This window comes from Hylobates moloch, unplaced genomic scaffold (assembly GCF_009828535.3).
Source record: "Hylobates moloch isolate HMO894 unplaced genomic scaffold, HMol_V3 SCAFFOLD_19, whole genome shotgun sequence".
NCBI lineage: Eukaryota > Metazoa > Chordata > Mammalia > Primates > Hylobatidae > Hylobates > Hylobates moloch.
In genome coordinates, this window is record NW_026652294.1 from 14501665 (window position 1) to 14526273 (window position 24609).

The 24609-nt window shown below is 51.5% G+C and overlaps 1 protein-coding gene across 1 annotated transcript in view; it reads left to right on the plus strand.

Annotated features, from left to right (window-relative positions):
- Positions 1-2665: 2665 nt before the first annotated feature.
- The window catches only part of PLA2G6 (phospholipase A2 group VI), a 68632-nt gene continuing 46688 nt past the window's right edge, over positions 2666-24609 (plus strand). The window contains exons 1-2 of the mRNA XM_058431945.1: positions 2666-2751; positions 14953-15202. Coding sequence (XP_058287928.1) covers positions 14994-15202 — 209 coding nt within the window. The 5' untranslated portion in view covers positions 2666-2751; positions 14953-14993. The remainder of the gene's footprint in view (positions 2752-14952; positions 15203-24609) is intronic.

The following is a 24609-nucleotide window of genomic DNA, read 5'->3' on the forward strand; positions in this document are numbered from 1 at the left end:
TTGTAGAGACGGGCTTTCACCATGTTGGTCAGGATGGTCTCAAACTCCTGATCTCAGGTAATCCACCCGCCTCAGCCTCCCAGAGTGTTGGGATTATAGGCATGAGCCACCGCACTTGGCCCTTGTCTGCATTTTGGATTCACCTGTGTATCTGCATTTCCAAATGTGCTTTGCAAAATCCTGAATGCAAGGGTGGGTGTTTGTTGAAGAATGGGACATCTCATGTTGCCCCTGTGGGTTTTCTCAGGAAAGATTGCTTGGCAGTGGGTGGAATGCATGGCCTTTTGCAAGCTCCTTGATAACCATCGCTCTAACTTTGCTTGTTTGGGGTGTGGAGGCAAGATATTTTCATTGAGAATTCTAAGTCTTCATCCTTTTCTCTCCACTTTAAGCTGAAACTCTTTTTTTTTTTTGAGACATGGTCTTGCTCTGTCACCCAGGCTGGCGTGCAGGCGATCTTGGCTCACTGCATCCTCAACCCCCTGGCTTCCCCTGCACAGCAGCTGGGACCAAAGGTATGCAAGACCACACCTGGATAATTTTTATATATATTTTAAAGAGGTTTCTCCATGTTGCACAAGCTGATCTTGAACTCCTGAGCTCAAGTGATCCGCCCACCTCAGCCTCCCAAAGTGTTGGGATTACAGGCGTGAGCCAATGTGTGCAGTCAAGCTGAAACTCTTAAGCAAATTTTAAATCTTACTTTAAGGAACAATTTCCTCACCTGTAAAATGGGGACATGAGGAGATGATGGAAGTCACTCTGTAACTGGTAAAGCTCTGTACAGACATTAGTTAAGATAGTTAATTTCATTAACCTGTGAAGATTCTTAACTAAACCTTGTGCAAGTTGCATTGGCCGCCCTGTCTAGGCACTAATATCTTTAGACGGACTAAGGAGGAAACACACTTTTTTTTTTTTTTGAGACAGAGTCTCGCTCGGTCACCCAGGCTGGAGTACAGTGGTGTGATCTTGGCTTACTGCAACCTCTGCCTCCCGAGTTCAAGCAATTCTCCTGCCTCAGCCTCCCAAGCAGCTAGGACTACAGACTATGGCCAGCACACCAGCTAATTATTTGTATTTTTGGTAGAGATGGCGTTTCACCATGTTGGTCAGGCTGGTCTCAAACTCCTGACCTCAAGTGATCCACCTGCCTCAGCCTCCCAAACTCCTGGGATTATAGGCGTGAGCCACCGCACCCGGCCTACACACTTCTTTTCACAAGAATGACACCAGCAACTATACTTCCCACGTAAATGGAGAGCAGTCTGGCAGATTCATCTAGACCTAGGGTTGAGTGATTATTAGGGAAAGAAAAGGTCCAACCAAGCCAGTGGGCTGAAGAGAGGCAATGACCTGCTCAGTCCGAAGCAGATGTGTGACTCAAGTCTAGTCTCCTGGTTTCTCTGCAAAATACCTCATTATTGGCATTATTAACCCTAACAACTGCCATTTATTGAAATCCCACTATGTGCACGAATGGGGACTAATTTACTTCTAGATGTCACAACAATCTTGTATTACTGTGCCCACTTCCTGGATGATAGGTCTGAGGTTCACAGAGATCATCTGCCCAAGTTCCTACTGAAAGTGCTAAGGTATTTCCTGAGACTGGCTCAGGGTGTGTTGCCAGACAACAATGCACACATTTTTAGCACAATACTAAACTTAGTATATTATACTTATGTTAAAAATTTAGGAGCCGGGCGTAGTGGCTCACGCCTGTAATTCCAGCACTTTGGGAGGCTGAGGCGGACAGATCACTTGAGGTCAGGAGTTCGAGACCAGCCTGGCCAACATGGTGAAACCCCGTCTGTACTAAAAATACAAAAACTTAGCTGGGCGTAGTGGCGGGCGCCTGCAATCCCAGCTGAGCGGGAGGCTGACGCAGAAGAATCGCTTGAATCCGGGTGGCGGAGGTTGCAGTGAGCCGAGATCGTGCCACTGCACTCCAGCCTGGGCGACACAGCGAGACTTGTCTCAAAAAAAAAAAAAAAAAGACATGTAATTCCCCTAGGGAGTTTGGCCTTCGTTGTGAAAAATAAAAAAGCTATAATCAATTTCTGTTCTATCGGAAAAAAATGTATTGGCTGTTTAGCTGAAATTCAAATGTAACTGAAGATCCCGTATTTTTTATATGCTACATCTGGCAACCCTGGCTTGAGGCTACCTGGCAAAAATCAAAACAGGTTCCTCCTTGTTATGCCCTATGCCTCTGTGGCCTTTATTTTTATCTTTACAAGCAATCATTAACAGTAACTTCAGACTCCAGGCTCTGACCGCTTTAGGAGGCAGAAGGCGGACTAGGGTGGGACTCCTGGCCCTCATCAACATGACTGCCAAGAAGCCGGGCACCTTCTGCCCCGCACAAACATGGCCGCGCCTCGCCGCCGAGGATTGGCTCCCGCCGAAAGCTCGTCCTCCCTTGGCTAAGGGAGCCCCTTCCATTGGGCAGTTAAAAAAAAATGGCGGACCCCGCCTCCGGCCGTCCTCGGGTGCGGGGGCGGAGCCTAGAGGAGGCCTGGGACAGGGCCACCAGTGATTGGCGGAGAGCGGTGGTCAGGCCATCACGTGGCCCGAGGCTCGTTTGTTTGCGGAAGTAGGAGGAAGTAGAAGTGCTGAGTAAGCCGAGGTGAGTGACCTCGCAGGTGGGCGGGGCCTGGGGTCCCTTCCCTAACCTCCTCCGCGCTCCGGACTCCCAAGTCTCGGTCCGACCCTCCTTTGGATCTTCCTCGTGTCTCCGATTCTGAGGCATGTCCTCCATTGACCCTTATGTGACTCCCTGAGTGCCCCCACTTTCCATCTTTTCATCCCCCTGCGTCCCCAATTCCCATCCCGAGACCGCCCGTGTCTCATCTCGAACTTGTGGACCCCAGGGACCGCAACTTCGACCCTGAGTTCCTCCCCTGAACCCCAGTCTCCTCCGTGTGTCTCCCTCAGTATCACTAACTTCCCGAGTCAATCCGTCTCTTCTCTTTCCCCGACTCTCAGTGACTCTTTAGGCCCCATTGGCCGTCCTCATTTTCCTTCCTGTGCTCCTCTAAGTGCTCACTTGATTCCCCACTTCACCTCCGTCTCCACCTTTCGTGGTGCCTCTACCCATTTCTCACTCCCTGCTTCTCCTGCTTTTCCTCCCTGCCTTTCCTCTCTCGCGTGCCTTCAGACCTGCCCCCGACGTGCTCCCTCCTTCCCCTCAGCCTGGCCACCCCAGAGTCTCCCACTCCCAATCGTGTGTCCACCTCCTGCTCCCACAGACGACTTGGAAGCTGGTGACAGGGAGCATGTGACTCGGGTGATCATGGGACTGGGTCAGGGGCAAGCCTGTGGGTGTGGGACAGGGAGGGCACAGGGCAAGGGGACCTGTGGCCGTATTTTTAATGGGCTACCCACATGACCCCAACGAATACCTCCCCCTAGCTTCTGGGTCTTTCTCTCACCTGCCTCTTACCCGCCCAACAGGATGTCAGGCAGGTTTGGTTTGGCAACGTGGAGGCTCCACCCTTGGGCTGAATGCATTGTTTTTGAATGCATTGTTTTTGTTACAGTCTCTGCCTGGAGTTTGGAAGCTGTTTTCTGTCCAAGTCTCAGTTTCCTCATCGGTGACGGGGGACTGTACCTCCTGCCCTCGTAAGGCTGCCCTGAGGTTCAAAATTTGCATGAGAAAATGTAGAAGGTAAAGCTTTATAACCAGTAGGGCCCTGTACGAATACATGATTTTACTGTTGGGTCATAGGCAGGATTGAAAGGAATGGAAAGGGAAACGGATTGAATGAGAAGACAAGGAGAGAAGGATGAGCAGGAGGTCCCCTGTCTTTCAGTGTATCATTTGGCAGTGTTTGTTCATCACCTCTTGTGAGTCAGGCTCTTCTGTATATGTTCTCTTCACCATTCATTCAGTCATCGTTTATCTAACAAATATTTATGGACTGTCTGATGTTCTAGGCTACCCTTGGTGTGGCCAATGATATTCTCACTTCACATGAGAAAAAGAGGGCGAATGAGTTGCTTGAGGTCACACCAATGAGGTTGAAGCTGGAATCTGACACCAGAGCCTGTGTGATTGTCCTCATGTGTAAGGTTTGCTACTGTTGTCTCAGTGCTTAGGACACTTTTTGTTCCTTCCATGGATTACTTTCTTGTTACATGACAGACTCCCCAAAAGGGAGTTTCCCTCTTACTCAGCAGAATGACATCACTAAGAGATACAGAAAGGAGAAATTTAAATACTGTGTATGTGTGTGCCTGCGCACATCTATTGGGTGTGTGCTGGGGGAAGTAGGTAGGCAAGGGGTAAGGGGCCGCAGTGAAGAGTGTGTTACAAGCTTCACTTTGTAGAGGGTGGCTCCCTGGGAGAATATGTTCTGTGTCTTTCACAGTGGATTTTGATAGGATCATGTCTTAAATGCCTCTTCTCGTTTTCGGATGGTGATCTCATCCAGTCTTATTTCTTTAAGTGCCGTCTCTATTCTGTCAGCCCACAAATTTATATCCCCAGTCCAGTCCAGACCTTTCCCTGGAATGACAGACTCAACTCTAGTTGCTTACTCAGCACCTCAAACTTAGGCTTTTCAAACTTGAAGTATTTATTTATTTATTTATTTATTTATTTGAGACAGAGTCTCACTCTGTCACCCAGGCTGGAATGCAATCACGCAATCCCGGCTCACTGCAACCCCCACCTCCTGATTCTCCCGCCTCAGCCTCCCGAGTAGCTGGGATTACAAGCATGCGCCATCGTGCCCAACTAATTTTTGTATTTTTGTAGAGACAGGGTTTCACCATGTTGGCCAGACTGGTCTCGAACTCCTGATCTCGAGTGATCCACCTGCCTTGGCCTCCCAAAATGGTGGGATTACAGGTGTGTGCCACCGTGCCAGGCCTCAAACTTAGAGTTTAGAATTGAGCTCCTGTTAGTTCTGCCCTCCATCCCTGACCCCACTCTTCACCAAAACATGTCCCTCCCACTCCCTTTCTCATCTTAGGAAATAGGAGTATTATTCATTCAGTTGCTCAGGTCGAAGCTGTGAGATTATCCATGATGCCTCTCTGTTTCTTACCCCACACCCAGCCAGAGTGATCTTGTTAAAATGTTGTTTCTTTGCAGTGGCCTCTCCTTTCATGGCACACGCCTGGCCCCTTGTTGCCTCTCTGATGTCACTGGCTTCCTTGCTTTTCCTGGAACTTGCTAAACATGTTCCAGCCCCATGGCCTTTGCACACGCTCTCTTTGCCTAGGTATTCATATGACTTTCATCTCTCTCCATCAGGTATTTATTTAAGATCAATTTCTTGGTGAAGACTTCCCTCTTCACCCTATCTAAAATTTCACTCTCCACCTCAGCACTTCCTATCCCCATTCTCTGGTTTTTCTCCTCAGTAGTTAATTGGCATCTAAAACCTTTGTAAATATTTACCTGTTAATCTTCTTTATTATTAGTAGCTCTGTCTAAAATATAAGTTCCAGGATGTCAGGGATTTTGTGGGGGTTTTTTTGGTTGTTTGTTTGTTTTGGTTTTGAGACAGGGTCTCACTCTGTTGCCCAGGCTGGAGCCCAGTAGTGGGATCTCAGCTCACTGCAGCCTCCACCTCCTGGGTTCGAGTGATTCTCCCACCTCAGTCTCCCAGGGAGCTGGAATTACAGGTGCACGCCACCACACCCAGCTAATTTTTGTATTTTTTGGTAGAGATGGGGTTTCACTATGTTGGCCAGGCTGGTCTTGAACTCTTGACCTCAAGTGATCCACCCGCCTCGGCCTCCCAAAGTTCTGGGATTACTGGTGTGAGCCACTGCACCCGGCCTTGTTTTGTTTTAACAGGGTCTCACTGTCGCCCAGGCTGGATTGCAGTGGCACAATCACAGCTCACTGTAGCCTCGACCTGCTAGACTTAAGCAATCCCCCCACCTCAGCCACCTTAGTAGCTGGGACTTACAGGCATGAGAGATACCATGCCCGGGTAATTTTTAAATTTTTGTAGAGGTGAGGTCTCGCTATATTACCCAGGCTGGTCTCAAAGTCCTGAGCTTAAGTGAGCCTCCTTCCTCGGCCTCCTAAAGTGCTGGGATTACAGGAGTGAACCGCTGTGCCTGACCAGTCTGTTTTGTTTACGATTGTATCCTCAGCGGTTAGAACAATGCCTGCCACAGTCCATCTCAGTAAATATCTGTGGAGTGAGTCATAACATGGGCCACACTGTACCATGCTACCAGCCCAAAGATCTCTTAAAGTCACCCTTGTCTCATGTGCTTGGGAGCTCCAGTGACAGTTTCGGGGCAGTTTGCTTCCAGCTGTGGTCCAGCCAAGCCGAGTGAATGAAAGAGACGCTTTTTCCTTTTGTGAAAGGACGTTTTGCTCTGGCTCACGTGAGCAGCAGTGCATTTTGAGACGAGGGCCTTGGCTTTTGGAATCGAAGAGCCTGTTGAGCAAGCCTCGCTTAGCCACTTTCTTTCAGCTTTCTCCTGAGGGCAGTTTGAGGATTAGGAGCCTGATGCTCCGGATTCCAGCTAATTGGGTTCAGATCCTGGCAAATTGTGTAACCTGGGCCCCAGTTTCCTGTGTAATGTGGAGAGACTTGGACCTTTTCTTTCAGGTGTTTGGAGGGTTAAATGTGGCAATTTGGCTGGGCGCAGTGGCTCATGCTTGTAATCCTAGCACTTTGGGAGGTGGAGGTGGGCGGATCACCTGAGGTCAGGAGTTCAAGACCAGCCTGGTTAACATGGTGAAACCCCATTTCTACTAAAAATACAAAAAATTAGCTGGGCGTGGTGGTGCGTGCCTGTAATCCCAGCTACTGTGGAGGCTGAGGCAGGAGAATCGCTTGAACCTGGGAGGCAGAGGTTGCAGTGAGCCAAGATCGTGCCACTGCATTCCAGCTTGGGCAACAAGAGTGAAACTCTGTTTCAAAAAAAGAAAAAAAAAGTGGCAATTTACCTGAAACAGTGGTGAAGCATCTGGCGCCCTGTGGGTACTAGGCAGCAGTGGGTGTTGATGGGGTGTGAGGGGATGGGATCAAGCCCTTTCCCACTAACTTAGCAAAGAGGTTGGAGTGAGCTGAGGTCACAGGGAACATTTGCGGGGACATTTTGCCAGGAGGCTGCCTTGGAGGTCCAGAGGCTCAGATGGGAGCTGACGTGACCCCTGTGTTCATTCAATGTTTTCTCACCCACGGATTGAGCACCTGCTGTGTGGCCAGCCCTTTGCCTAGTGCTGTTCAAGAATCAGAGGACAGAGGCAGGCAACCTCCTGCCACAACCCACCACCCCATTTCCTCTCTCGGGGCCTTGATTTCCCCATATGCCAAACAGGGAGAATGATTGCACCTTCGTTGTTTCTTTTTTTTCTTTTTTTTTTTTTTTTTGAGATGGAGTCTCACTCTGTCATCCAAGCTTTAGTGCAGTGGCGTGATCTCAGCTCACTACAGCCTCTGCCTCTCAGGTTCAAGGATTCTCCTGCTTCTGCCTCCCAAGTAGCTGTGATTATAGGCACCCACCACCACGCCAGGCTAATTTTTTTTGTATTTTTAGTAGAGATGGGGTTTCTTTCTCACCACGTTGGCCAGGCTGGTCTTGAACTTCTGACCTCCGGTGATCTGCCCATCTCACCCTCCCAAAGTGCTGGGATTACAGGTGTGAGCCACCGCGCCAGGCTGTGCCTTCCCTGTTTCTTTGTGAGCTTGGAGGTGGGTCACAAGTGTGAAACCCTTTGCCAACCGTGAGGCGTGGTGGCCTTGTGAGAGGCCGGAGGCCGGTGTGTGGTGGCATGCTCACGTGCTGGGTGGCACAGACAGTGGGAGCTACAGGAAGGAAGTTGGGGCAGCTTGGCACTCTGAGCGGACCCTGAGTTTCCAGCCTGCTCTGTCTTGACTGGGGGGGAGGAGGGTGCTCAGGAGGGTGTCACTGCTGCCAGGTTCTGCTGCCAGGACCATCCAACAGTTGTTCCAATCATGGGACATCCTGTCGTCAGCAGCTGGGGCTCGTGAGGCCTGATTTCCACCTCGGGCAGTTCTGTGTGTGCTCCTGGAATCCCCCACGTGGCCAAGCCTGTGAGGTCTGCTTCCTGGCCTGCTGCCTGTGGGTTCCTGTCACGCACCTCTCAGGCAGCTGTCCGGCTCCTTTGCTCTCGGCTTAGTCAAGGAGGAAGCAGAAGGCTTGGAGTCTTTCCTGCTTGGACTAGGAGTGAGCTCAGCCTAAGTGCCCTGACTATATATAAAGCTGAACTTTCCACACCAAAGCCTGGGGATGGATCAGTCCGATCACATAGGGCCGCTCCTGAAGGAGTGCAAGTGCTAGATACAGGTTCTCCTGGTGGAGGAGCGAACCCCTTGTGGGCCGTTAGCCACTGGTGGGATTTGAGCATATTTCCCTATCCGTTGTGGAGAGGAGCATGGCAGCTCAGAGTGGGTGGGAACAGTGTGTGTGGTCCCTGTTATCACCTTCAAGGGAATAAAGTGTGTCTGGGGGCTTCAGAGGTGCTGGCCCCGTGGGCTTATAAGTGGCTCATTCATTCATTCTCATTCATTCATTCACCAAACATTTATTAAACACCCACTGTGAGTCAGGAACATCATGCCAGGTGCTTAGGGAAACAAATCGAAGCGGGTGGGGTGAGCAGCCCAAGCCAACAGATGCACCCCCATTCTCACATGGTGTGTGTTCCTGTGGGCTGGGCCCTGGGTGGTGTGGGGTGCTGAGGAGAAGGGAAAGGCACACCAGGCTGCAGGGCGGAGGTACGGGTATGAATTTTTAGAGGAGATGGCACCTGAGCTGAATCTTCATGGATAAGAAGAGATTTATTCATTTGTCCTTTATGGAGCACACATTCAGGTTAAGAAAGTGGGGAGGATGGGCTAAGCCGATGGAGCGTATGTGCGGTATCCCCAGGTGCACTGAGACACGAGTTTGACGTGTTCTGGGAGGATCGATGGTGCGGCATGGCTGGAGTAGAGGTGAGGGATGAGCTGGAGGGGTGAGTTGGGCCAGCTCTCATGGATGCTGGAGTCTGGGCTTTCCCTGGGAGGTCATGGGGCGCCACTGGCCAGGGTCAGCAGGGAGACCTGCAGCTGGATTTGCGTCGTACAGTGGGCATGGAGGGGTGTCAGGCTGGGTTGGGAACCGTGCAGGCTGGAAGGGCGCTCTGGTGCTCTGAGCATTCAGAGGGGGCAGCTGGGCCTTGAAGAACGAGCAGGGGCTCCGGCAGGTACTGTAGAGCGCATTCCAGGGAGGATGCAAGCGCAGGCCCCTTTCACTCCAGAAAAGCAGTTTTCACACAGACCTTCCAAAGGGGAGGAGAGGGAACTGCCCGGGCCTGGCAGCTGTGGCAGATAGCAACCATCAGAGGGCAAGGACTGCTCCTCTCCTGCCTCAGACCTGCCCAGGGTCCTTCAGGGAACTCGTAGCTGAGGAGGAACCAGATTTTTGGGACTGAGTTCTCCCTCACCACCCACTCTGAGCGACCCTCTTGCTCCCTTGTTCTCTACTGCACTTCTTCTGGGGCTTGGCTCCTCGTCGTAAGAGGAGCTTCCCTGGGCATGGTTAGGGGTGTGACTGACATAGCAGCCACTGGACAAGTGGCTCCGGGTGACCTGTGTTCACATTGATCGTAGCACTAACCACGGCCCCTCCTCTCGGCACCTTCCCCTCTCAAGCCATCCAGTCCCCGTGAAAATGCTCACTGTTCACGGGTGGGCTGAGCAAGCCCCTGATCTCTGCCTTCCCCCATGTTCTGATCTGCTTCATCTGCTGTGAAGGCCTCTCGCCATTTCCCCTGCTGGCAAACTCCTGTTCTTCCTGGAAAGTTCAGCTCAAAAGTCATCCCTTTTAGGGGGTCCTTCCCCCAGGGGACCGTGCACTTGACGAGACAGGGACTGGTCTTGGGTCTCTCTGGTGACTGTTGTATGAACCCAGGTAGTCACTTCCAGGGAACTCATCAGAGATTCTACCATTGGCTCCAATCTCCCTCTGTTCCCACTCAAGGTTTTTTGTTTCTTCGTTTGTTTTTCTTTCTTTTTTTCTTTTCTTTTTTTTTTTTTTTTTTTGAGACAGAGTCTCGCTCTCACCCAGGCTGGAGTGCAGTGATGTGATCTCAGCTCACTGCAAGCTCTGCCTCCTGGGTTCATGCCATTCTCCTGCCTCAGCCTCCCGAGTAGCTGGGACTACAGGTGCCTGCCACCAAGCCCAGCTAATTTTTTTTTGTATTTTTAGTAGAGACGGGGTTTCACCATGTTAGCCAGGATGGTCTCGATCTCCTGACTTTGTGATCCGCCGCCTCAGCCTCCCAAAGTGCTGGGATTACAGGCATGAGCCACTGTGCCCAGCCTGTTTGTTTTTCTTTTTTGGTGGACATCAACTTTAATTTGCCCTCTGTTTTGTTTTGTTTTTGAGGCAGGGTCTTGCTCTGTCTCCCAGGCTGGAGTGCAGTGGTGCAATCTTGGCTCACTGCAGTCTCGACCTGGGCTCAAGTGATCCTCTTGCCTCAGCCTCCCGAGTAGCTGTGACCATAGGCGCACATCACCATGCCCAGCTAATTTTATTTTATATTTTGTAGAGACAGGGTTTTGCCATGTTGCCCAGGCTGGTCTCGAATTCCTGGGCTCAAGCAATCTGCCTGCCTCAGCCTCCCAAAATGCTGGGATTACAGGCACAAGCCACTGTGTCCGGCCTTAATTTGCCCTTTGAACATGTATAATTTGGGGCCTCTCCAGGCCTCAGTTTCTTGATCTCTGAGATGGGATAATAATACTTGTTGCTCCCGCCCTTCAGCTCCTCCAGGGGAGCCTCACACCAGCACACTCTCTGTCAGTCTTCCCTGAATGAACCCAGCAGGCAAGCTTGGTTTTGACGGGATAGGTGAGCAGAGATAAGGAAAAAGGCCAGAAATATCTGGCTTCCCTCAAAGGGGGCACCAAAACTGGTACCTGGAAATTGCCTGGCTTGGACAGGCAGAATTGTCACTGTCAACCCCCACCACCAAAGTTCTTGGGTCTTTGTCTTTCTGCTTGTGGTGTTTGAGAGAGCTGCTTGACACAGCCAAGCTGTGGTCTGTGTCAGGTGACCCGGGCATCCTGGGGGTGCAGGGAGAAGCCCAGGTAAGGAGCAGGAGGGGCTGGTCATCAGTGGGGAAAAGTGATTGTCTGCCCCACGGGAAGGTCAAGGGTAGGAGGCTGTGAGAAACCAGGGGGAGAGATGAAGTGAGGCATGATGGGGGTGGCTCTCACCCACCATCCCCCTCTTGCAGCTGTGCTGGGAAGAGCCTGGGCTCCAGGGTCCAAGGTGGCAGGGACAGAAGGAAGCACGTGTGAGCACTTTCTCCCTGCTGGCCGCCTTCCTGGTTGGCGATGCCGTGAGTGTTCCAGGATGTGGCCCCGTGGCTGTCATTTCCTTTCTTCCACCTAGCGATAACAATGGCCACTGTTTGTGCGCCCACGGTCGGCCTGTGTCCCAGACACCTTCCCTCCATTGCGTCATCTCGTCCTCCCGCCAACCCTGAAGGCTGGATGCCAGCCAGGCCTGTCGTTTCTGTGGCCATGCTCCTGTGGGTGTGTGGGGGGCATCCCCCAGTCCCAGGCTCTGGTAGGGGGGACACAGGCTGGGACACTGATGAAGGGGTCTCTCTGGGGGTGTGGAATCTTTCTTTGATTTCACTGCACCCCTGGTGGCTTTCTCTCTCAACCTGAGGCTCATGGGTGCTGGATGCTCTTGACTCTCTGCCCTTCCTGGGAGCACCCCTCCACGTCCCTGCGGGCCCGTCCTTGGGGGAGCTTCTCTGCGCTCTTCCAGGCCAGGCCTGAGTCCCACAGGTCCCCATCTTCCTGGCTGCAGCCCCCAGAGGCTCAGCCTACACTGCTACTTCCTTTGAAAACTATAATCGCTTTACATAGCATCTGGAAAATAGGGAAAAGAAAAAAACAAAAGCCCATAAGCCCACCACCCTCATCTACTCAATGGCATGTTTTCTGTCAGTCTATCTTGGTTTGTTTTCTATCAGGCTTTGTGTTTTCTATGCATAATATTTACTCAGTTAAATTTTTGTTTTGACAAACTTTCTGTGAGCCAAGCTCGTGGACGGAGATGAAAAGATGAGCAGCTGCCTTTGAGAAACTCAGACTCTGGGCCAGCCCAGCTGGGTGCCAGCTTTCACTGCTCCACCCACTAGCTGGGTGACCCTGGGCCTGTGACTTTACCCCTCCGTTCTTTGGTGTTCTCATATGTAAAATGAGGATAATAATAGTAACCAGTTCATAGAGTGGTTGTGCAGACAAAATGATTAATGTACGTAAAGCTTTCAGGATGGTACCAGAAAGATGCACAAGAGTATTTGGTAGAAGGATGACGAAGCTTACAGTCTGGCAGGAGGGGTAGTTGTAACGTGCTGGGGTGTGATAGTACAGATGTGTTTAAAGTGAGGGAGAGCCCAGAGCAAGGAGAGAGAACCTGGCGTCTGGTGATGGTATATCAGGAACATTTTAGGCCAGGCACGGTGACTCACACCTGTAATCCCAGCACTTTGAGAGGCCGAGGCAGGCAGATCGCTTGAACCGGGGCGTTCGAGACCAGCCTGAACAACATGGTAAGACCCTGTCTTTATAATTTTTTTTTTTTTTCCTGAGACAGAGTCTTCACTCTGTCACCTAGGTTGCAGTGCAGTGGTGCTATCTTGGCTCACTGCAACCTCCACCTCCCGGGCTCAAGCGATTCTCCTGCCTCAATCTCCCAAGTAGCTGGGATTATAGGTGCCCACCACCATGCCCAGCTAATTTTTTTGCATTTTTAGTAGAGACAGAGTTTCACCATGTTGGTCAGGCTGGTCTCAAATTCCTGACCTCAAGTGATCTGCCCTCCTCAGCCTCCCAAGGTACTGAGATTACAGGCATGAGCCACCATGCCTGGCCTCTATAAAAATTGTTTTGAAGAAATTACCTAGGCCTGGTGATACACACCTGTAGTCCTAGCTACTCAGGACGCTGAGGTGGAAGGAGGTAGAGGCTGCAGTGAGCCATGATTGAGCCATTGTACTCCAGCCTGGGCAACAGAGCTAGACCCTGTTTCAAAACGACAACAACAAAAACATTTTTAAGGAGGAGGTGAGAACCATTAGAACCGAGCTTGGATTTGAAGAAGGATCAGGGCTTTCTCAGACGGAAAAGGAGAGGAAGAACATTCCAGATAGACATCATTGAGAGATGTCCCTGAGCCTTGTAACGGGACACTGCAAACTTTTCTTCAGTCGTTATAATCTTTTTTTTTTTTTTTGAGACAGAGTTTCGCTCTTGTTGCCCAGGCTGGAGTGCAATGGCACGATCTCAGCTCACCGCAACCTCCACCTCCCGGGTTCAATCGATTCTCCTGCCTCAGCCTCCCAAGTAGCTGGGATTACAGGCATGCGCCACCACGCCTGGCTAATTTTTTGTATTTTTAGTAGAGACGGGGTTTCTCCATGTTGGTCAGGCTGGTCTCAAACTCCTGACCTCAGGTGATCCGCCCGAGTCAGCCTCCCAAAGTGCTGGGATTACAGGCGTGAGCCACTGTGCCTGGTTGGTATAATTATTAGTATTGATCTTTTTTCCTTTTCATGTGCCTCTTAGTGAGCCCCTTGCTTTTGTCTTCCTTCTGTCCCCAGGGTTGATTCTGTGCTCAGCACATAGGCCAGGGAAGAATGTGGCTGTGACCCAGTGTCCACTCAGATGTCCTCTCTCCCCCAGGGCACCCATACTCTGTCCTTACTGTCTTTTGTCTGGTGACATCTTGGCACAGAGGCAGAGGGCGGTCTCCATCTGATTGGCGCCTGGCTTTGGTGACAGTATCTTAGGAAGGAGTGTATTTTCTGGGAACCTAGGAAATAAAAAGGTATCTAATTCCATCATCAACACTGGGGACAATTTCCATGGCAGAAACTTTGACTCTGAATATTCAGCGTAAAGTTACCACCCAGACACTGCTGCTCCTGAGTCTTGAATGGCATCTTCTGCAGGGGCTCCCCCACCTGCCCCCGCGGAAGGTGCAGTTCGTTCATTTCCAAGGAGCTTGCTTTTGTGTGCTATCTCTCAGAGCTCTTTGGGAAACCTGTGGTAGCAGGAAACAAAGGATTTAGATCAATGCCGATGATCCCCTTGCTCCGATAGAGTGTGACATGATGCTTGTCACCTTTTGGTATCTAGGAGGGGGGACATTGATTTTGCTTGCGGAAGTGAAATGATCCATGCTGGCCTTTTTTTTTTTTTTTTTTTTCCTTGAGACAGAGTCTCACCCTATCGCCCAGGCTGGAGTGCAGTGGCACGATCTCAGCTCACTGCAACCTCCGCCTCCCGGGTTCAAGCGATTTTCCTGCCTCAGCCTCCTGGGCAGCTGGAACTACAGGCGCCTGCCACCACATCTGGCTAATTTTTGTATTTTTAGTAGAGGCGGGATTTCACTATGTTGGCCAGGCTGGTCTCGAATTTCTGACCTCAAATGATCCACCCGCCTCAGCCTCTCAAAGTGCTGGGATTACATGCCTGAGCCACTGTGTCTGGTCCATACTGGCCTCTTTGAGTGCTGAAAGGTTATCTCTGTAACTTATATAGTGAGAACCCTCCATTTGCCCAGGGCATTACTGCCTATAATGTATGTTCACATGTGCTATCTCCTTTGGTCAATACCACACACTACAGGTGAGGAAACTGAGTCTCTGCTGGGACACTGGGTCAGGAAGCAGGCAGTTAAGGTCACCTGCACAGTGGCAGCACAGGGGGACAGCCTTCTAGGTACCCAGCCTGGCCTGAGGGTTCTGTCACTTTTACCTCCCACTCAGTGTTGTTTCTCTTTCTTTCCCCTCCTTTTCAGGTCCCTCCAGGCCCAGGATCTGGGGACAACACTGGTGGGGAGCGATCTGGGTGTCTGTGCAGGAAACCGCTGCACTGGGTGAGGTGGGCATGGGAGACTGTGCCTGGCTGACCAGAGACCTCGTTTTCTTCCAGACAGAGGGGGAAGACGGTGGGGCCTCCCCACCTGCCCCGCAGAAGATGCAGTTCTTCGGCCGCCTGGTCAATACCCTCAGTGGCGTCACCAACTTGTTCTCTAACCCATTCCGGGTGAAGGAGGTGGCTGTGGCCGACTATACCTCGAGTGACCGAGTTCGGGAGGAAGGGCAGCTGATTCTGTTCCAGAACACTCCCAACCGCACCTGGGACTGCGTCCTGGTCAACCCCAGGAACTCACAGAGTGGATTCCGGTGGGTGATGCTCAGCGGGAACATACTTCTCTGCTTTCACTCCCCCACATCTCGGATTGGAGGTCTCGTTGGCCGAGAAGCAGCTTCTTTGAGTCTCTATCTGAGGGGTCTGGAGAGGGGTGGGAGAGAGGGGAGACTGTACTCTTAGACCAGAGGGAAGCGCTTCCGAGACACCACACTTCTGGCCCATCAGTGTCACAGCACGAGGCCGGGGATGGAAGCCAGGGTTGTTTCTGGCCTGGAGGCTCGACCTATATGGACAAAGGGAAGAAGGAAGGACAGGGAGACTGAGAGTGTCCACATCAGATAAGGCCCACAGGGAGAACCTTTAGCCCTGGCTCTTTATTTTTGGTTTTGGTTTTGTTTTTTGAGACAGTCTTGCTCTGTTGCCCAGGCTGGAGTGCAGTGGCTCAATCTCGGCTCACTGCAACCTCTGCCTCCCAGGTTCAAGCGATTCTCCTGCCTCAGCCTCCTGAGTAGCTGGGATTACAGGCACCCACCACCACACCCAGCTGATTTTTGTATTTTTAGTAGAGACGGGGTTTCATCATATTCGCCAGTCTGGTCTCAAACTCCTGACTTCAGGTGATCTGCCCACCTTGGCCTCCCCAAAGTGCTGGGATTACAGGCGTGAGCCACCACGCCTGGCCTAGCCCTGGCTCTTTAAGGGCATGGCCATTCTCATAGGGGCTGCCCAGGGTTTGCTCAGGAGGACTGGACAGAGCTGTCGCCTCTTGGGGCATGCTGGGACTCCCCTGGGCTTGAAGGGAAGGCTCAAAAGCCAGAACAGGGCTGAGGGAACCGGGCCGACGGCAGAGCTGGTTGGGAAAAGGGGAGAAACAGCCAAGGTTCCAAATGCAGGCCCCAGCAGTGCTTGGCAGACTGGCATCTAGTTGGGCTCAGACAGATATCCCTGTTTCCGCTCACCCATCCATCTGGCTGTCCTGTCAGCCATCCATTCAACATGCACCAAGCACCTCCAGTGTCTGCAGAGTCCTGGGCTCCGGGCCAGTCCTGGCTGGCCCTGTGAGATGACAAACATGCCCTGTGTCTTTAAGGAACATACAGTCTGGTGGGGGAGGCTCGATGCAAACAGGCATTGTAGCACCCCTTGAGGAGTGCTGTGACGGAGGGAGAGCCTAGGAAACAGTGTGGATCACAAGGAGGTGATTGAGAGCTACTCTGCGTCTGGAAGAGTGAGGAGGAGCCTGTGTGGCAGAACAAAATGGATAAGGTCGTTCCAGCCATGCAGAAGTGTGGAGGTGTGAGCCTGCAGTCAGGGGCTCTGGCTGGATCCCAGGTTCATGCAGGGCTTTGGTGAGAGTGAGGCTGAAGGAAGCAGCTGGGGACTCGTTCTGACTGAAGAGGCATGGCAGGAGGGGTCTCTGAAAGTGTCAGGCTGGGGGCCAGGGGCTGCCACCCACAGAAGAGCAAGGCAGGTATCAGGGCCCCATCCAATCAGGTGAGAATTCAGAGCCTGGCTCCACAAGGAACCTGAGGCAGAGGCACCCACAGCAGGTGCTTGGGCTAAATGTAGCTCAGTGGCCAGTCCAGGAACCAGTTTTAATACAGTGGGGCCATTCTAGATTCTTAGTGCAGATGGGGCTGAGCAGACTGCCTTCCAGCTGGACTCGATCAGGACTGACCCTGGACAGGGCAGGCTTGCACTTGTAGCTCAGTTTGACCTGAAGTCAAACTCCTGACTTCAGGTGATCTGCCCACCTTGGCCTCCCCAAAGTGCTGGGATTACAGGCGTGAGCCACCGCGCCTGGCCTAGCCCTGGCTCTTTAAGGGCATGGCCATTCTCAAGGGCCCACTCCTTGGAGAGCTGGACAGTCCCACTTTTGAGATACACGGCCCTGGGGATACCACCAACCTCCATGTACCAATAATCACCAAGTTCTGTCAGTTGTAAAATCCCTTGACAGGATTCCAGATTTTGTCTCAGCCAGCTTAAGCCCCAGTGTGGGCAGACCTCCATCCCAGGGGCATTCAGTCCTTTGCCAGCAGCTTCTTAGCTACACCTAAGCTATTCGTGGTACTTTATAGTTTACAGGATTTTTTTTTCTTTTTTTTTTTTTTTTTTTTTTTTTGAGACGGAGGCTCGCTCTGTCACCCAGGCTGGAGTGCAGTGACGTGATCTCGGCTCACTGCAAGCTCCGCCTCCCAGGTTCACGCCATTCTCCTGCCTCAGCCTCCCAAGTAGCTGGGACTACAGGCACCCACCACCATGCCTGGCTAATATTTTGTATTTTCAGTAGAGAAGGGGTTTCACCGTGTTAGCCAGGATGGTCTCAATCTCCTGACCTCGTGATCCACCCACCTCAGCCTCCTAAAGTGCTGGGATTACAATTTTACAGGAGGTTTTTAAGTATGTTGGGTTAGCACATTTTCTGCCAACCCATAGAGGTGGGCAAGGAAGGCAGTATTCCATTTTATGTGTGAGAAAATAGCCTTGGGATGATAAGTGATTCATCCTAGATTACACAGGAAGCAGTGAAGAAACAGAATCAATATCTTCTGGTTCACAATCCATTTCTCTGTCTGTGCTGCTGTGTTGTTTCCATGTATGTATGTATGTATTTATTTTTTTTGAGATGGAATCTTGCTCTGTTGCCCAGGCTGGAGTGCAGTGGCATGATCTTGGCTTACAGCAACCTCTGCCTCCTGGGTTCAAGCTATTCTTCTGCCTCAGCCTCCCGAGTAGCTGGGACTACAGGTGCGTGCCACCACGCCTGGCTAATTTTTGTATTTTTAGTAGAGACAGGGTTTCACTGTGTTAGCCAGGATGGTCTTGAACTCCTGACCTCGTGATCTGCCCACCTTGGCCTCCCAAAGTGCTAGGATTACAGGCATGAGTCACCATGCCCAGCCTTGTTTGTCTTATTTCTAAATTTTATTGATTTATTTATTTTCACTGTCATAGCTCTGGAGTCTTTTTTATGTTCTCTCCTCTAACCTGCTCCCACCTGAGCCTTTCCATTTCAGCAGATAGCATCATTGCAGCTGGCTGTGCCAGATCCAGCCATCACATCCACCTTTCCAGCCAAAGGGAGGGAGGAAGGGCAGGGTGCAGAAGGTCAATCTCCCCCTCCTCAGGGACATTTCATGGAAGTTGCATGCATTGGCCAGAACCCGGTCACATGGCCACAGCTAACTGCAAAGTACGCTGGGAAGTGTTGCCTGTGTTGCAGGCAGCCACGTGCCAGTCGAGAATCAGAGGTTCTCTCCCCCTCCGTCTTGCTGCTGGCTCGCTTCTCCAGACCACAGTCATTGTGCATGTGTCTCCTGCTGCTCCGGCTGTGGCTTGCGCTCCTCTCATCCTCTTCCAAGCTGCTGTCACAGTGCTGTTTCCAGAGGGCAAATCTGATTGGTCACTCCCCTGCTTAACTCCCCAAGGGCTTCCTGTTTTCTTTTCTTTTTATTTTTATTTTTTGAGATGGAGTCTCACTCTGTCACCCAGGCTGGAGTGCAGTGGCACAATGTTGGCTCACTGCAAGCTCCTCCTCCTGGGTTCACACCATTCTCCTGCCTCAGCCTCCCAAGTAGCTGGGACTACAGGTGCCCACCACCACGTCCGGCTAATTTTTTTGTATTTTTAGTAGAGACGGGGTTTCACCATCTACTCTTAGCCCGGATGGTCTCGATCTCCTGACCTTGGAGGCCTGCCTCGGCCTCCCAAAGTGCTGGGATTACAGGCGTGAGCCACCGTGCCCGGCCAACTTCCTGTTTTCTTAACACATCAGGTGCTTAATGGCTTAAAAGGGCCCAGTGTGATCAAGTTTCTGCCTCTGTGTTCTCAGCTCATGCCGCCTTGTGCTCCTGGCCTTTGCCCAGGCTCTTGCTGTGGCCTGGAATACTCCCCTTTCTTTGCCTGCCTCCCTTCCTCTTGCCCTCCCCTGACCTGCAGGCTGGATTAGGAGTTTCTGCTGGGCATCCCATGGCACCCATCCCTGCACTGGGGAGCCTGCCTCGCTGGTTGGCCACAGACCTTGTGAGGGGAGGGACTGTGTCTGTTGGGTTCATGACAGTGTGCCCAGCCCCCAGCAGGTGCCTGGTGTAGATCAGGTTTGTGGAACAAATGAATGTGATATATTAATTCAGCTTTACAGTATTCACTGAGGGCTGCTGTGTGCCAGGCCCTCTGTGCCACCTGAGTGGAGGGTGGAGGACTGTTGCATTCAGGGCAGTTGAAGGAGTGAGCTGGGAAGTGGAAAGTGGAGGATGGGGACTGGGAGGCAGGGTTTGAGATTACCAAGGGTCCCAGAAGCAGTAATGCCAAGGCCTAGGCTGTGACCTGGAGTGAGGGCTGCGATGGGGTGGGGTGGGGTCGAGGCTGTGGAGGAGGGTCAGGGCACTGCCGGAGCCCTGGGGTTCTCCAGGGCCGGGGGTGGTCATTGCAGTGTTCTCCCAGCTCCTGTCAACACCCTGCAGTCTGTGGAGAGCAGGCCTGGTGCACTGGACTTCCTCTGGCCAGGGCTGAGGTTCTGCCTTCTAAACGATCCCACTCCTGTGCTGCCCTAGAGGCCTCTGGACTGTCCTGAGTACTTGACGTGTGTTAGAGTGAGCGTGGGCTGCTAGCCTTCTGCTCCAGGTGGAGGAGTTTCTGTTGTTCTTTTGCTGCTGTTGCTGCAGTGGGCTGCCAGGCTGAGCTTCTGGATAGACCTGGGGGATGGAATTAGGAGCTTCTGAATTCTTGGGTTGTATAACCTAAGGCCAGAGAGTCCCACAGCACTGCTGCTGGGCGGAGAGACTGGACCCTGCTGATACAGACGGCGACAGCAGCAGGAGCATCTGCAGTTTCCCAGCGGGTCCTGCATGCCTGGGCTTGGCACTAGTCTAAGTAGTAACTCATGTTATCCTCACGACAGTCCCACGAGGTGGGGTCATTACTGACCTATTACAGATGAGGAAACAGAGGCTTGCAGAATTGGAGATCACACAGCTGGTCAGTGTAGCGATTATTCAGACCCCGTCACCTGGCTCCAGAACCCACTCATTTACCTTTCTTACGTTAGGGCTGCTTTGTAGTGTGGCGAGCTGAGTGGAGCTCCACCCCCCTGGGCTGGTCCTGGCCCTTCCTGCGTGGCCTATGGTGCAGGGGCCCTGGCTCTCCCCATGTGAGCCCCCAGGGGTCACTTGTAATATGCCTGTGTACATTATGATAGCATAGATACTTCTGTTCCTGGTACAGATTAATCATTTACGGCTGGCATTGACTTGTAACAGATGACATTTGATGAAATCAGCCAACCTCTCACTGGTATCTCAGCAGAAACAGGGCTGTACCTCCCAGGCATCCTGGGAAGGATGATAGAAGCGTGTGATCTGTGCTTCTCTACTGGGAGCTGACTTTTGAGGCTCTCTGGACTGGGACTTTGCCATAAAACTGCTTATCAGGAACCTCAGATAAGTGGAGTGCCCTGTGTCCTGGCCACACTCTGGGGCCAGCTCCTCCATCCATTCAGTCCGCCCAACATCCCATCTTCGCCAAGCAGAGTGGAAAGCAGCAGATCTCTGCGAGAAAAGGAGGCTCTGTCCCCAGCCTTCAGTGAGATAATATTAGAGTGGGGCCTTGTATTCCCTACACAGGCCTTGTCCCCGACACAGCTTCTTTGCTCTTGCTTCTCCTTCTGCTAAGAATGCTCCTCCCCGACTCCTTGGCTGGACACACGGCTCCCTGCTCTGTGGGCCTGTCCGGTTCCCACTCAGAGCCTCAGTACCCGCCCTGTGGCCAAGACACAGCCCCTCTTGCCTTAGGTTGCTGTGGGTCTGTTTCCACATCTGTTTCCCCTCCAGACTGCAGGGCTCCTGAGGGACAGGGCCTGGGGCCAAGTCTCCTCTGCGTTCCTGATGCCCGGTGTTATGCCACACTCTCTGTGGGTGCACGGTAAATATCTGCCGAGTGGCTAGATGTATCCATGGTTGCTAAAGGCCAAGTGTGTTGACCAGAGGGCGTGGGAAAGGCTCCCCTGGGGTGGCTGGGGTAGAGATACACCTTAAGGGGTCTAGAAGACTCCACCAGCTGGAGGGAAAGGCCCTACAGAGACAAGGCACCAGGAAAGGCCCAGAGGACAGGGGAGGGGCCCTGTGGGGAGCCTGTGGGCAGGAAGGGCCTGTGCTAGGCTTTGAAACTGGGGACTCAGGTACTGCTCTAGCTGAGGGTCCTTGGCATTTTTTTGGTCTGGGACACCCTGAGGTCCCTGGAGAATGAGAACAGGCTCACACAGCCGCTTTCAAGAGGTTCGCAGGTCCCCTGAGGCTTAGCCGCAGACCCCTCCCACCCCAGCAGAGGCACAGCAGAGGCTTCTCCGAGTGGAGGCCAGGTGGCTTCCGTCTGGGGTTCTAGAAAGGAGGGAAGAGACACACCCCTATGTGTCCTCCAGAGCCTCAGCCTTCTCCCTGAATCTCCCCTTTACCTCCTCACTGTAACCCACACCTGGCTCTCCTTGAAGGACCCCGCTTCCCCCGCAGTCCCCTGAGAATTTTCTCTCCCAGTCCCTCTCCCACTTGGCCTGGAGGTGGGGTAGGGGCCTCCTTGCCCCCAGCCTTGAATCTTCTGTCACCCTGCAATACCACTCGCTGTTACCCTGGTGATAGGTATCTACAAGCCTGGGGTGCTCCCCCACATCCTCAAAGATGTGAACCCCTGACTCAGTGTTGCCTCTGGTTCCTGACCCCTCCACATTCACATGACCACCCGCTGGCCTTTATCATTGCCAGTGACAGCAGCTCTCCCATAAATACAAGCTTCAAGCACCCCACTTTCCAGTCTCTGCCTTCTGTCTTTCCAGCTCATTCCCTCTAGTCCTCCTCCCACACAGTGCTTCTCCCCATCGACACGGAATTGCTCCTGGCTGCTTTTCCCAGCCCCATCCCGGTCATGTGCCTCGCTTTGTACCCAACGTGGACTCCATGACCTGTCATTGTCACTCCTTCACCTACACTTCCTGCCTCCTTGCTTCTCTCTCTCTTCGTCATCCTGGCATCACCAACCCCAGAACTGCTTGACTCCAGTTCTCCACCATGGCTAGGGGAACAGACCTTTCTGCTGACTGCTCTCACTTTCTTTTTTTTTTTTTTTTGACACAGAGTCTCGCTGTGTTGCCCAGGCTGGAATGCAGTGGCGCACTGTCAGCTCACTGCAACCTCCACCTCCAGGGTTCAAGCAATTCTTCCTGCCTCAGCCTCCTGAGTAGCTGGTATTACAGGCACCCGCCACCAAGCCCAGCTAATTTTTTATTTTTTTTAGTAGAGACAGGGTTTTGCCATGTTGGCCAGGCTGGTCTTGAACTCCTGACCTCAGGTGATGTGCCTGCCTCGGCCTCCCAAAGTGCTGGGATTACAGGCATGAGCCACCCTGCCCCGCCCTATTGCTCTCACTTTGAAATCACGACATGAGCCACAGTGAGCCTATGATGTGGTTTGACATCTTTCTACATTTCTCTGTTTACCCCTCTCCCAGAAGGCATGCCTCCCTCCCTCGCCTCAGCCTGCAGCCCCTTCCCCTCCACGCTTACTCTCAGCTGATAGCCCTGCTGCTGTCTTGCTGAAAAAATAGAGACAGCCAGAGGAGAATTCCCTCCACCCCACGCACACACCTCTGTCCCCGCCTACTCCACATTCCCTGTTGTCAGCACCAATGTGTCTAGCTGAGGGTGGTCCCCCCATTCAAGGCCATCATCTCCTGTCATCTACTTCTTGACACCATTTGAACAATTATTTCCCCTCTTTCCTACATAACACTTTCCCCTTTTCTACTATATATTTTCTGCTGTGGATTGAATGTATCCCCCCGAAATCATCTGTTGAAGCCCCAATCCCCCCTGTGAGGGTACTAGGAGGTCGGGCACTATGGGGGTGATTAGGTCATGAGGATGGAGCCCTCATGAATGGGATTAGTGCCCTTATAAGAAGAGACTTGAAAGAGTTGATCTGTCTCTGCCATGTGAGGACACAACAAGAAGGTAGCCATCTGCAAACCAGGAAGTGAACCCTCACCAGGAAGTCGATCAGCCAGCACCTTGATCATAGACTTCCTAGCCTCTAGAACTGTGAGAAATTAAGCCTCCCAGTCTATGGTTTTCTGTTATAATGTCCTGACCTAAGTTATTTTCCATCATTATACAATGGGTTATTTTTTTCTTTAAAAAAAAATCCTTTCTTGACTCTACTTTTTCCTCCAGGGACTGCTTATATTCAACTGTCTTCATTCCTCTCCTCCTATTTTCTCTCTTTAAACTTTTCAAAAATAGCAAAATATAACACATATAGAGAAAATGATATACAGCTCAGTGATTTATCACAAACACCTGTGTAACCACCACTCGAATCAAGAGATAGGACATTAACAGCACCCCAGAAACCCTCCTTTTGTCCCCTCTTCCCAAAGAAGGGTAACCAATAACTTGCCTTTTATGATAAAGGCTTTTTCTTTTTTTTGAGATGGAGTCTTGCTCTGTTGCCCAGGTCGGAGTGTGGTGGCACGATCTCTGCTCACTGCAAGCTCTGCCTCCTGGGTTGACGCCATTCTCCTGCCTCAGCCTCCTGAGTAGCTGGGACTACAGGTGCCCGCCACCACACCCAGCTAATTTTTTGTATTTTAGTAGAGACGAGGTTTCACTGTGTTAGCCAGGATGGTCTCGATCTGCTGACCTCGTGATCCACCCACCTCAGCCTCCCAAAGTGCTGGGATTACAGGTGTGAGCCACTGCCCCCGGCCAAGATAAAGGCTTTTGTATCTGGCTTCTTTGTTCAGCATTTTGTTGGCGAGATTGATATGTTTTGTGTGCAGCTGTCTGTCATTTTCATTGCAGTAGAATTCCATTGTCTACTATATCACAGTTTTAGTTACTCATTCTACTACTGATGAAAATTTGGGTTATTTCTAGTTTTTTTGGTGCATACATGCATTACATTTCTGGTAGACATATACCTAGGAGTGAACTGGCTGCATTATGGGCCATAACTTGTCTTCAACGTTAGTAAATAATACCGCCTGTCTGTTTTCCAAGCAGCAGTGAATGACACTTCCTGTTACTTCATACCTTCTGTTACTTGGTACTGTCAGATTTTAAAATTTTAGTCATTCTGTCGGGTGTCTAGTAGTATGTTATTGTGGTTTTATTTTGCATTTGCCTGATTGCAAATGAAGTTGAGCACTTTTTGATACAGTGATTAACCATTTGGATATCCTCTTCAGTGAAGTACCAGCTCAATTCTCTTGACTATTTAAAAAATAAAGTTGTTTATTTTTTTCTTACAGAGTTTTAGGAGGATTTTTTGGGTATATGTGCAGTCCAAATACACACCTTTTGTCAGTGATAGGCGTTCAGCTGCACACACAGTGTTTTGCCTTTTTATTCTTTTAATGGTATCTATTGATAAACATGAGTTCTTAGTTTTAA